Raw genomic sequence first — 14,565 nt, 5'->3', positions numbered from 1 at the left:
TCATGAGTTCGTGACTTTTGAATAACATTTCAATTACATGAGAAGAGTCATTTTTTTTTACCGTTTCTTCTTATTTAGCGAATGTACTCTAGTAACAAAGACCATACTCATAAGCCAGATAAGTTCTATCGGCCTAAAACTATTGACCCATGAGAAGACCTATTCCAGATTAATTTACTGGAAGAGAAAAGTACTAAAACAGCATACACAATTTTATTTCATACCGGATAACATCAATATAAAATAACAGAAAAAATGAACAACACGCTTCAGGATTTTATGTCCCTTTTCCACCTAGAAGCACTTGCGGTGTACGATTCCAGGTCCAGACTCATCGTATTCCTCTTTGGTGATCCACATGGCCTGGAAGGTGGACAGAGACGCCAAGATGGAGCCACCGATCCAGACGGAGTACTTCCTCTCAGGAGGAGCGATGATCTTGATCTTGATGGTGGAAGGAGCCAGGTTAGTGATCTCCTTCTGCATCCTGTCAGCAATACCAGGGTACATGGTGGTACCACCAGAGAGCACATTGTTGGCGTAGAGATCCTTCCTGATATCAATATCGCACCGCATGATGGAATTGAAGACAGTTTCGTGTATGCCAACCGACTCCATCCCCAGGAAGGAAGGCTGGAAGAGGGCTTCAGGCGCCCTGAACCTTTCGTTACCGATGGTGATGACCTGACCGTCAGGAAGTTCGTAAGACTTCTCCAAAGAAGAAGAAGCTGCAGCGACGCTCATCTCGCTTTCGAAATCGAGCGCCACGTAGCCCAGCTTCTCCTTGATGTCCCGAACGATTTCTCTCTCGGCCGTGGTTGTGAAAGAGTAGCCTCTCTCAGTCATGATCTTCATCAAGTATGCTGTTAAATCTCTACCGGCGAGATCGAGACGCAGTATGGCGTGGGGCAGAGCATATCCTTCATAGATCGGAACTGTGTGAGAGACGCCATCTCCGGAATCCAGGACGATTCCAGTGGTACGACCAGAAGCATAGAGGGAGAGCACGGCCTGTATGGCTACGTACATTGCCGGCGTGTTGAAAGTCTCAAACATGATCTGAGTCATCTTTTCACGGTTGGCCTTTGGGTTGAGAGGAGCCTCCGTCAAGAGGATTGGTGATTCCTCGGGGGCGATGCGAAGTTCGTTGTAGAAGGAGTGATGCCAGATCTTCTCCATGTCGTCCCAGTTGGTGATGATGCCATGTTCGATGGGGTACTTGAGGGTGAGGATACCTCTCTTGCTCTGGGCCTCATCGCCGACGTAGGCGTCCTTCTGACCCATACCGACCATCACACCCTGGTGACGAGGACGGCCCACGATGGAGGGAAAGACGGCGCGGGGGGCGTCATCCCCTGCAAACCCGGCCTTAACCATTCCAGAGCCGTTGTCAACGACCAGGGCGCATGCGTCGTCGTCGCACATTGTGATGTTCTAGATGATCTGTTAAGAAATAAAGAAATAAGATTTCTGCAATGTCAACAACTTCCTGTCATGCTGATATATTCAGCTAATTGACGCAGTTTACTAATTTTAACAAGATTAGTTTGAATCCACTAATGATTGAAAATCATTTCGTAATTCTCCCTAATACAAATAAATGAGTAGTAGGAAACACCTGTGAAATATTTCTTAGAGTCCAGAAAAACATGTCATCATTTTCTGCCGTAACGACGACAGATGACTTAGAACAATCAGTCAATTCATCAGCCGTTACTTTATAAGGAGAGAAAAAAAACTTTGTTTTTTTTTATTTTGAAATAAAATGTAATATATTAACCAAATATTTCTTCATTGTTGGTGATGTTATACATATATATATACATACATATATATATATATATATATATATATATATATATATATATATATATATATATATATATATATGTGTATATGTACATATGTCTATATGTATGTATGTATATATATATTTATAAATATATATATATATATATATATATATATATATATATATATATATATATATATATATATATATATATATATATATATATATATTGCATGTACTGCAATCACACTGAAGCAGCTTTTAGAATACTGTGACAGGCGAACAAAAATGCACTTCATTTTTTAATCTATTTAACAAAGAATGACACTCTGAATCCTCCTTCAGAGTTGCTGTAAACAGTTACTCGTCGTTGCTTCAAACCAAGAAAGCTATAAAAAGTATGACTAACTTTACCTTTTAAAAAGAGGTATAAGCTTCCTAATTAAGCACTGTGGATAATAATATTAATAATAAAACCCTAAATATTTTCAGATTTAAAAAGATTTATATTTATATTTTCCTGTAATATTAAGAATTGGTAATTGGAATTAGTAACGACAGTATCAATCTCTAAGGACTGGGAATTAACTAATGTCAAAACCATTACCATAATAATGAAAACAAGCAGGTAGCGAGGATAAAGGAACACTTTTTCACTGCATATGCCTGCTAAACAATGACTGTTTCATCTATATATTAAAATCCGGGTGGACTTTGTTTGTCCTCCCTCGGGTAACATTAGGGGAGACATGACACAGCCACCCACTCCCTGCAAACCAGTTTGTCCGACCCGGGTGGGGCGGTAGGTGGGGGATCGGGAGAGCAAGGGAGACAGCAGCCCCAGGTTCCAGCGTGCGTAGTGCGTTCCAACAAGCTCGTTTACGTAATTCCGGTTTAAAGTCCGGATGAGAGGTAAGGGTTGAGCGTATGATTGCTAAACTAATACTTTAAAAAAAATTGTCGTTGATGGAACATGCAATAGAAATCATTGAGGCTTATTAACCAGTGGATTGAGTGAGTGGGCATCTCTTAATTTCGAATTTGGTATTATCCGACATCCATGACCAAGGTTGTTGTTGCCCCAGTTTTCTATTAAAACCTTAATCAGTGAAATCAGTCATTTAGTCAGTTACTAAACTGACTCAGTTATTAGCTTAGAGATCTATAGAGAAAGAGTCTTCGGTCCTGACCAAATGCACGAATAGCGATAAACAAAAACCTGCCATAGGCCCTCTTCAGGCAGAGAAGAACTCTGTAAATGGCGTCCCAAGCGAAAGATCGTTCTTTGTTGTTATTCTCATAAGCAATCACAAAAGCAACAAAACAAACCTTTCACAAGTCCTGTCTTCAAGCAACAAAGAGGTTAGAGCACAGATTGCTGAAGCCAAAATGATTTTTCACAAATATCTGCAAGCAATCACCAATTCCACGTGTCCCTTTCAGTCAGCAAAAGAAGCTAGCAAACTGATGACCTAAGCAGGAGACTTTCTTCGCGTTAATCCTGCAAGCAAACACCGGAAGCAACAAAATAAAATCTTTCAAGGGTTCAGTCCTCAACAAACAGAGAACATCAACTGGCAGAGACCCTCTTTCTGTTATTCCTGCAAGCAAAACTCGAGACGTTATGTTTGCAATCACAACTCACGCCTTTGTTATCCGAGAGCCTGACGTAGACTAGAAGTATGAGGGACCAGCGTTATGTATTTATACTAGAAGTATGAGGGAGCAACGTTATGTATTTATACATGACGCCCACCATCACCCTTCAAAATAGAATGGCATATTTCAGAAGTGAGATATTCTGTTTTTCGGCTCCTTTGGATGCAATACAAAACATATGGCGAGATGACCCAGGCATCCGATACCTGAGAAAAAAGGGAGAAGAATGAAAGGTACAAGTGAAGAAGGAATTATTCTCCCACGCGTTCGCATTGCTGACCGTAGAGGTTGTAGTCAGGTGATCTTGAGAGTGTTGTCCTAAATTGTACACATCCGTCAATCTTTCTTCATTGAAAAGTATGTTTGCTGTTCTTCGTTGGTTGAAGGAAGAACCTGTGAGAGATTGCATTTCGTTACTTCAAGGATGAAGACGTCTCGTACTCATAATGTCTGTTTACTAATTTCTTCGCTGATTGGAGCGAATCGTAGAAAATTTATCTTTCCTAAAACTTGGGTGATTGATTGCATATTTACCCAGGAAAAGTGCCTTGCTTTGTTTATGCTTCTTTTTTGTACTAAACTCTTTGCTTCCAGTGACCGTTGGAGGGAATGAAAAAGAATAAAGTCTCTTGCTTGAGTCGTGCGATTACTGAGTTCTTTGCTCTTTGTAATGACATTAATTGATTCTCCATAATTCAGCTACACCAGAAAGAACATTTCTAATAACAGAAAGCTTAGCATCTTTTTTCGAATTCATAACAATTAATTCTTCAACTACCTCTTTGTTTCCTTATATAAATCATTTTGGTACTAACATTAGTTAGGTTCCTCTTACATTTCTATCGATTTTCATTTTGAATAAAATAATTTTTTTCCAGTAACTACTAAGATTTTGCCATAAGATCCTGAACGAAAGAATTTTGAAATGCAAATCGATCGTGTAATAGATGTTTATAAAATTGGGCTAAAGCTCCGATGTCATTTCAAGAAACACCGACTGCAAGGAGGGTAACAGTTTTCTAGATAAGGCACCTTAGGATGGGTTAGGCTAGGATTCACTGTCTAGCGTGCAATTCACGTTAAAAGTTACCCTTAAGAAACCGGCGAATATGTCAGATCTCTCGTCAAATTTAACCTGATGTTGATTAACATACATTAGTGCAAGGGCTACTGTTTAAGGACTTCACGAAAAGTCAGGTGAGCGTTAGATTGTCATGGATTTCTGGTGTAAACAGTCTACATTGTTATTGAGAAAATGAAATTCCACTTGATTAGGAGAATTTGTTGTACAGTGGTAATTATATTCTGCTTTTCTAATTAACCTTAACTTCAAAGCGCAAAGCCCTAACAGCGACATCACTTAGAAAATTTGTAATTAGAATATTTATTCAAAAGATGGAAGTTCTTGGAATTAGAGCCATTGGTGCTGAGCCTTCTCTTCATTTTTCGTAGTTCAGTTTTTCTGAATATTTGTTTGTCTATTTATTTGATATGTTGCTTTATTGATGCTTATTATTAAGGGTCCATTTTTTGGTCGATCTAAAACTGATCACTTTAATTTTGTCATGAAATGCCTCAGATGCTCCTTTAGTAAGTAAAGATTCCTTCTGCCAAGGCAAAAATTAATGACAAAAATGGCTCCATGTTGAACGAACCAAAAAAATTCATTTTACTTAAATTTGCAGATAAAGAAACAGAAGAAAACTGTGAGTCAAACCCTCATTTGTGGTGTCTTTTATTGACGAAACCACTTTTCTATCAAAGTCTTATACTTCAATAGTCTGTACTAAACTTGCAAATTTTTTGAAGACCGAATAACCCTTTGCTTATTATTATTGGGATGACAAAATGTCTCATTTTAGAAATGACTTTACTTTATTTCCATTTTGTATACCTTTATGAATAAGGACCACGAGCTTTCACGCTGAGCAAAACTGTTATTTTGCCCCCTGCAATACACTGCTTGATGCCCATTTGTCATTCCCCTACTGAAGTGGAAAGCAGTTTCATTTCTTGCTGATGATTCGTTACTATTAATGCAGGTAATCTGGCGAAGAGAAGACGTGCGTGGGCTTCACGATTGAAGACAAAAGATCATATTTAAGGGTTAGTAATGTTGCAACATGTATGAGGGGGCGAAATATACAATGACAGAAGGTTGAGTACCATGCGGAACGCACCTTCATTGTCGAATGTTCTAATTTACAATTTATCATTTATATGTATATGTATATAGGCCTATATATATATATATATTGTATGTATATATATACTGTATATATATATTGTATGTATATATATATATATATATATATATATATATATATATATATATATATATATATATATATATATATATATATATATATATATGCATATATGTGTATATATATATATATATATATATATATATATATATATATATATATATATATATATATATATGCATATATGTGTATATATATATATATATATATATATATATATATATATTAATAAGTGTATCTACAACAATAATATTGTTTCGTTGCTGAAGAAATTCTGTAAATACCACAAAATCCAGGTCGTCCCCAACCCAAGCAAGACGAGAAAACATAACCTAATCTTCAAGAGCCGTCCAATTAAATCTTTATAACCACACACAACGAGATCTTCCTCCCGTCGTCTTGTGGCACCACAGAAGATGAATGTGACGATTTCCTTTCCTCCGTGTATTTAAAATGGCGACCGCCAAGTCATAAAGACTTAGATTGCCTCATGGTATGAAAGCTGGTTATGTGGAGCGGCGAGCCAAAGGCGGTGTTGTCAGGATCAAAACAGAGGTTTTTTTTTTCTTGACAACTGAAATTTGACCTTCGTGTTGTTGCTGCGCAGTGATGTTAAATGTGTGAAACTGGATGTTACCAGCCAGTAACATTAGGTGGTATTTTGGTATTTACTTATCTCTCTCTCTCTCTCTCTCTCTCTCTCTCTCTCTCTCTCTCTCTCTCTCCTTAAGAACGGGAATACACTGGCGAGGTAATTTCCACCTCACCAGGGTGAAACTATTCAGGCAATATTCACATTTTTTAATTCTCTCTCTCTCTCTCTCTCTCTCTCTCTCTCTCTCTCTCTTCTTAAGAATAAGAATACAATAGCCTGGAAATTATTCATAAAATCTCTCTCTCTCTCTCTCTCTCTCTCTCTCTCTCTCTCTCTCTCTCTCTCTCTCTCTCTCTCATAGTTCCGTATTGCCCTTGTAATGCCATTTCAAGAACAAAGTGGAAATCCTGCCCATTTGACATACTTTCAGCATGACACCTTAGCTGACAGGATCAGCTGAGATATTAAGTGACCATAATTCACCTCATGGCATCTGTTGACAACATTCAACACCACTGGTTATTTAAAAGCTGCGTCTCAAGACTTATATTTTCACACAATAAGTTCAATGTCACCTTTACTTTGCATGAAATGAGTCAGCTCTATGATATGTGACTTGATGACTAACTTTTGTGCACTTAAAGAAAGGAAACATGTTTCCTTATTTGTTGTGTTTTCATCTAAACATCAATACATGATTTACTTTTCAATTGGATTGCTCAAATACATGCTCAAATATAATGCTTTTAGGAGCCCTACAGCGTCTGAGATCGACTGCATCACTGTGTTGCGTTTCCCAGTTTGCTGTATCTTGATGTAAATATCAATGCATGGTTAACTTTTGAACTGGAATACACAAATACAGTGCCCTTAGGGAGCCCTTCAGCGTCTGAGATCGAGCAAGACTGCAACACTGTGTTTACCTCGATGTACAGTACATGTCAGGTCTAGCGGTACCACAGAAACTGTACTGGTGTCAGGAACTCAAGGCTAGCCAGATTGATTATTCCTTCATAACATTAATTTCCCTGGTGACAAGCTTTTCTACTTTAATCAGTGTCTTCTGGATTTGTATAACTAATAGCTTAGGGTTTCAGCATTAGATCGTGAAGTTTTGTTGTTAAGCTCCTGTAACGGAAGATAAGTTCAAGTAAGGTTCAGTAGTGACTTGTTTAACACTCATGCACAGCAACTGTCTTGTGATCGCATGTAACCTTTATGATGTATCGGTGAAAGTCTGATGTGACGCATTTCCAATTACATTGCTCTTCTCTCTCTCTCTCTCTCTCTCTCTCTCTCTCTCTCTCTCTCTCTCTGTTTTAAATATGAGTAGTTCTGGTGAAATGGTAATCAGAAGCTCCAAGAATCCCAAATAAAACTTCTTTATTTGACTCGTTTCTTTGTTTCGTGCTGAACTTGTTGTGATATCCTGATGAACGTGTATACAATCAGTTAATCTGAATTGGTTCATTTTGCCACTTTGTATATAAAAAGAGAAAGAATTGGGTGAAAATATCAAGCCACACTGTCGTGAATATTGAATTACAAAGACCATGAATGAAATGTGCAGAAGGACAACGAAAAGAAAGAGGTGATGAAATTGAAATAATTAAAAACCAAAATGATGAACGAGAAACAATAAATGAGAGGCATTTTTCACATTGATGACCTCCCTGACAGGCTCAGATGACTGACAAGCAACGTATAACTATTGACACTGACATATCATCCTTCATCGAGGCTATCATTTGGTGGAATGAGGTCTTTATAGCTACAGCCAGATGGCGATAAGGCACAAGACCACGAAAAGGAAGCTTATTTGTTCGAAATTGTTTTCTGTGGCTTCATAATACCACAATTACTAAGATTCACTTGTTCGGAAAAAATTCTTTGGGTGACTGTGGTACTAGAGTTGACTAATTTCACTTGTCCGAAATCATTTTAAGTGACCTAATGGTGCAGAAGCTATTGATTTCAGTTAATCTGAATTATTTCATGTGATCTCATAGTACTTAAATTTACTGACTTCAGTTGTCTGAAATTATCCTATGTAACATAGTGTCATTGAAATTGTTTAAGTTCAAATGTCTGAAATTATTTTGTTTGACATATGGTGCTGAAATTGAGCTGTCCCTGTTCTCTTAAAGTATTATTTGGGGTCTTATGATTATGAAACTAACTTCTTTATAACAATCTAAAATAAATTGCAAGGTCTTAGGAATCGGTAATAGGTAATCAATTACTTGCATAAGAAATGAAACAGAATTTCACTAAAAAAAGAACCGTCTCCCAAGACGTTGGCGATCATGAACTTCCAATCTTCACTCTGTCTCGTCACTCGCACTATTTCTCAGTTGTTTTCTATCTCCTGTTATTCTCCTTTTTTCATACATGCGTCTCTCGCTGTTTCTCTCGCCCTCCTTCCCTCGATTCTTCTTACTCCATTTCTGGTTACAAACGGTAAATCTTTTTAACGGATCAAAATCGGCCTACAATTCAATGACGAGAATTAGTACGAATGATAATCTAACCGGCCAGTCTTTCTGTCAGTGTCACTGAAGCAAGTATGGTCAGTTTAAGAAATATTGTGTTGCTACTACAAAGCAATATGTGCCATATACCTGATTTTCCTGTCTTATACCGCTGTTTATATAATAATAATAATAATCACTTAGTAACCTCCTTATCTTCTGAGCGAGCTTAGGTGGCATTAGTTTCTAGTAAGTTTATTTGCTAGCTAGTCCTAGTTTGGTCAGTTTAAGAAATGCTGTGATGCTACCTTAAAGCATAATGCACTATCTACCTTATTTTCCTGGCTTATATTGCTATTTTTCATAATAATAATAATCACTCAGTAATCTCCTTATCTCCTGAGCAAGCTTCATTAGCTAATTATTGAGCATTAGTTGCTAGTAAGCTCGTTTGCTAGCAGTCTTAACTGCTAGTTGGGGGTTTGCCCATCCGGCATCTGCTGGTGAAATTATGTTACCTGAGAGATCTGCACAAAAGCAACGAAAGAGTAGGATTCTCAACTTCCCACCAGTTGGAAATGACCCAAATCATCTGCCTCTTCTTCTTTCTTCTCTTTCTTCTTCTTCCGCTTTTTGTGATCGTTTTCGTGTTCTTCTGTTGCATTAGACCAAGTCAGCGCTGGGCTCACGCGCTCATTTCTTGCTGGCGTTGCTTTGCTTGTGCTAACTTCTTTGGGAGTGAGAGGGTTTATTGCAAAGGGAGGAGTGGGGCTAGAATTTTGGCCAACTTGTTTTCTATAACATTTGGAGACTTTATTTTCATTATATGAAGAAATGCTACATTCATTTTCGAAGAAAAAAAAATATATATACACACACACACACACACATATATATATATATATATATATATATATATATATATATATATATATATATATATATATATATATATATATATATATATAGAGAGAGAGAGAGAGAGAGAGAGAGAGAGAGAGATAGAGAGAGAGAGAGAACACAAATGTATACATCCACTGCTTGGCTATCTTTCAACATGTATGCGTTATACTTAGGAAATCAACTTACCCTCAATATGTCCTTCAGAAAGGAAAATTTAGTACATGAGGAAAAGACAGACCTTTTTTTGCTCCCTTTCTGTTGAGACTATTTACTTAAAAACAGGTTGTATAAGCAAAATATTACAAGCAAGAAACAACCTTTGTGTTGTGTTTGTACTTCCTGATCTCTTTGCATGTGTTATGTGAGCATGTGTACATGATTTGTTATTGTTACACATATGTATATATATGTATATATACTGTATATATATATATATATATATATATATATATATATATATATATATATATATATATATATATATATTTATATATATATATTGTGTATGTACATATATATGCATATATTTATATATTAAATATACATATATATATATTTGTGCGTATGTATATCTATGTGCTAGTATACAGAGCCGAATGTGATTCTACATCATTATATCTCAAATGAATAACATAGGGTAAATAACATTCATCATACAAAAATAGGGCTTTATTAGAAAATAAACAATCCATCTTAAATAAAGGCTACGTCATTTAGAAGCATTTCCTGTGAACGATACTGGGGCCGGACTCTTCGTATTCCTCCTTCGTGATCCACATTTCCTGGAATGTGGATAGAGAGGACAGGATCGAACCGCCGATCCAGACGGAGTACTTCCTCTCCGGGGAAGCGATAATCTTGACCTTAAGAACAGGAGGGCTGAGGGACACGATCTCCCTCAGCATCCTGTCTCCCATGCCCGGGTACATGGTCGTGCCCCCAGACAGGACGATGTTCGAGAACAGGTCCTTCCTGATGTCGATGTCGCATCGCATGATGGAGTAGTGGATGAGTTCGTGCATGCCAATCGCCTCCATGCCCAGGAAGGACGGCTGGAACATGGCCTCGGGCCCGCGGAAGCGTTCGTCTCCCAGGGTGATGATCTGACCGTCTGGAAGCTCGTAGGACTTCTCCAGGGACGCGGAGGTGGAGGCGACTGTCATCTCGTGTTCGAAGTCGAGGGCGATGTAGCAGAGCTTCTCCTTGATGTCTCGCACGATCTCGCGCTCGGCGGTAGTGGTGAAGGAGTAGCCTCGCTCGGTCATGATCTTCATCAGGTAGTCAGTCAGGTCTCGACCGGCGAGGTCAAGACGACAGATGGCATGAGGTAGGGCGTACCCCTCGAAGATTGGGCAGGTGTGAGTGACGCCGTCGCCCGAGTCCATAACGATGCCGGTGGTACGACCTGAAGCGTAGAGGGCAAGGACGGCCTGAATGCCCACGTACAGGGCGGGGACGGTGAAGGACTCGAACATGATCTGCGTCATTTTCTCTCTGTTGGTTTTGGGGTTCATTGGGGCATCAGTCAGGAGGACAGGGGCCTCCTCGGGAGCAACGCGCAGCTCATTGTAAAAGTTGTGGTGCCATACCTTCTCCATGTCGTTCCAGTTGGTGATGATGCCGTGTTCGATGGGGTATTTGAGAGTCAGGATGCCTCGCTTGCACTGGGCTTCCTCCCCTACGTAGGCATCCTTGATGCCCATGCCCACCATGATGCCCTGATGACGGGGGCGCCCTACGATGGACGGAAAGACGGCACGGGGGGCGTCATCTCCAGCAAAGCCAGATTTGACCACTCCCGAGCCGTTGTCGATAACCAACGCCAGCGCGCATTCGTCATCCATCTTGAAAAGCCCAAGAGCCTGCAAAAGAAAACAAGAAAGAAATCATCTGTTTAGATTTCATACACAGACATTTCATCATTTTTCTTTATTTCACTGGTTGTTTATCATTTCCCAACACACAAGTGTGACGAGAGTCAAAGCCACCTGAAAATAGGATCAGCAAACTGCGAGGTTACCTTGGTAAGACTGAGAGGCCAGCGCGGGAACGGCCCAACTTTATACTCCGAAGAGCGCCAAAGTCTGAAAGAGAGAGAGAGAAGATACTTTGGTAAGGGCTTCAAGCGATCGTCACGTGTTTCGTTACTGTCCTGACTAGCGTGTCACGTTTTATTTGTTTCTGTCCCGCACGACGAGGTGGTCGCGTCGAATTTATGCCAAGCGTTGACTCCTCAGTCAAATCGTCATCGCGGCAGAAGGTTAGACTTATTCGCGAAAGCACGTCGTTTGCAAGGCCACCAAACAAGTGAAGAATAAGCGCTGAACCCAGAAACCCACACGGACAAGAACTATTCAGTGACCAGCCAACTGCGTCACTTCCGCCAGTATCAAGTGTTGGAGTGTCCTCTTACCCCAGTCCCTCTCTCGACTCGGTTTCCCAGAACTGGGGATTATTTTTTATCGAATCAAAACAAGCCAAAACTTTTATACTTCTGATCGCGGTTTAAAGTGCTAGGGGCGTTTTCGTGGCATCGCCAGTGGTTACTTGTTGCCGTAGCTGATATAAAACCCCAAAAGAAGTTCACACATTCAAAATATTTCTTTAGTCACAGAGTTAGAAAAAATAAAAAAATAAATATGACATTGAAAAATACATACATTTTGTTAGAGTAATCCCTTTCAGAAAAAATATATTAACTCATTTCCGCATTAACACAAAACTAAAATGTCTACTGAATTCAGAATACTCGACCGGTTATGCACATGAAAAATATATGATCTATAGAAACTAACATTTGCCCCTCGTAAAAAGGACTCTTTAACAATTTCGCTTCCCTAAGAACTATTCCGAAAGCGTTGCCAACACAGGTAATCCCGAAAATGCTACTTTCTCATTGGGCCATTGGGAAGATTTTGTTTACATGCGCAATAAAAAAAAGAAAACTGTTATCTAGCGTTAGGCCCAAGTAGTAGTGGTAGTATAGTAGTTCAAGGCTAATAGCCTTAGGAATGCAGGCTTATCATTGTCCTCAATTCTTAAGCACAGACGTTCTAGGAATTTTAACGGTTTCTTAAAGACTCTATTCCGAGCAGCGAGGAATACTGTAGATTTCTTACATGCCAAAAGCAGTGTGACTGGAGAATGAGTGGAGATTCAAGTATGATGCTTGGATATAAGTTAGTCTATGCAATAATTTATACACTTGCACACACACACACACACACACACACACACACACACATATATATATATATATATATATATATATATATATATATATATATATATATATATATATATATATATACCTACATCTTGAATGATGGGATTCCAAGTTTCTGCAGGAACACCGAAGAAGGGATTTGGTTTCCAAGTTTCACGGGAGAAAAGATGAAAAGACACTGACTCAATAGGTTGCGCAAAATGCCAAGATGACGGACTCTGGTTTTTTTTTTTCTCAGACAACGCCGAAATGGTTAACTACTGGTTATTTGACGTTGACTTACTGCTGCATGGTTTATTTATGTATATGTATATCTATATACATATAAATATACACACACATATATATATGTACATGTACAATAGTCCGAAATCAAATCTAAATTTTATTTTGCAATTAAAATTTTTGTAATATAATGCTCAGAATCTTGAAGATCTCCGTTGCAGTTTTCCAAATATATATATATATATATATATATATATATATATATATATATATATATATATATATATATATATATATATATATATATATATATATATATATATATATGTGTGTGTCACATATATGTTTGTATGTCACATATATATTTACATACACACACACATATATATATATATCTATATATATATATATATATATATATATATATATATATATATATATATATATATATATATATATATATATATATATATATATATATATATATATATATATATATATATATATATGAAAACTATAACGGTGATCTTCAAGAAGCGGAACATTTTACAATAAGAAATTTAAGCTGCAAAATAAAAAATTAATTTGATATCCGATTATTATGTCTACCTAATACTTTTTAAAAATAACGAGACCAATGCCAATATCATTTATATTTACTACAGTTTAAAATTTGTTTACAATACTGACTCGAGACTAAATCTTTCAAATTCTGAAGACGTATAGATACGTCATCCATTATCCATCTCCCAAACAGCAGGAATCATCTCCCTGAGTACCCAGGGTTCCCCAGTAAAGCCCTGGAAAGACTCATTCCGTACTACCCCCGGGGGTCCAAGAAAAAGTCTAATGTAGGTGTAGTAAACAGAAAGTTCAAGATCTTGAGTTTAACTTTCAGAATCGGGACCCTAGGCTGTCTCTGGAATCCCCAGAGCGTTGGCTGTAATAATGATTTTGACTTTATTTAAAAGTGAAACACACACACACATCCACACACGCTTGCGCAACTTAACTTCCATTTCATGAGATTCCTGGACTCAATGGTTCTATTCTGTCGGTCGTCTCATCAGATCTTAGAGTCTCAGGCTGAAGTTCGAGCCAAACTCCAAGTCCCTTGGGCCAGTGTCCTCAGAACTGGTTGTTGCATGGATCCGTTCACTTTGAAGAATTACAGTAAATAAGAACTGGAGCGTGTGCCCTTTTTTTAATATTAGAGTAAAATCAATTTAGTATTAGAGACAATCCTCCAGGAATTCTGGAGGAGTCTTGGGCTCTCATTTATGCATGAAGCCTTACTCTTGTGCTTCGCAGGGAACTGCCGGGGACCACTGTCTTCATAGGCTTACTTGGATAACAGAAGTTTCCAGGGGGAACCATATGGGCTGGGAACACGATGATATACTTTTACATCATTGGGATCCGCAAGA

At 38.2% G+C, this 14,565-nt stretch overlaps 2 protein-coding genes across 2 annotated transcripts; both read right to left on the bottom strand.

The window, feature by feature from the left end:
• Nucleotides 1-198: 198 nt before the first annotated feature.
• On the bottom strand, nt 199-3,503 carry LOC136850025 (actin, muscle-like). Its single transcript, XM_067123570.1, has 2 exons — nt 3,438-3,503; nt 199-1,443 (listed from the first exon to the last, which is right to left on the bottom strand). Exon 2 carries the CDS (start codon nt 1,423-1,425, stop codon nt 295-297), a length of 1,131 nt encoding a protein of 376 aa, XP_066979671.1. The 5' UTR covers nt 1,426-1,443; nt 3,438-3,503; the 3' UTR covers nt 199-294.
• A 6,838-nt stretch (nt 3,504-10,341) lies between these two features.
• Nucleotides 10,342-11,814, bottom strand: LOC136850024 (actin, cytoplasmic-like). The gene is made up of 2 exons (XM_067123569.1): nt 11,676-11,814; nt 10,342-11,549 (listed from the first exon to the last, which is right to left on the bottom strand). The coding sequence occupies exon 2, from the start codon at nt 11,529-11,531 to the stop codon at nt 10,401-10,403; it is 1,131 nt and encodes a 376-aa protein (XP_066979670.1). The 5' UTR covers nt 11,532-11,549; nt 11,676-11,814; the 3' UTR covers nt 10,342-10,400.
• Nucleotides 11,815-14,565: the final 2,751 nt, after the last annotated feature.

Source organism: Macrobrachium rosenbergii, chromosome 21, assembly GCF_040412425.1.
Source record: "Macrobrachium rosenbergii isolate ZJJX-2024 chromosome 21, ASM4041242v1, whole genome shotgun sequence".
NCBI lineage: Eukaryota > Metazoa > Arthropoda > Malacostraca > Decapoda > Palaemonidae > Macrobrachium > Macrobrachium rosenbergii.
The sequence above is the reverse complement of the archived record's forward strand: the minus strand, read 5'-3'. Positions and strand labels throughout refer to the sequence as shown.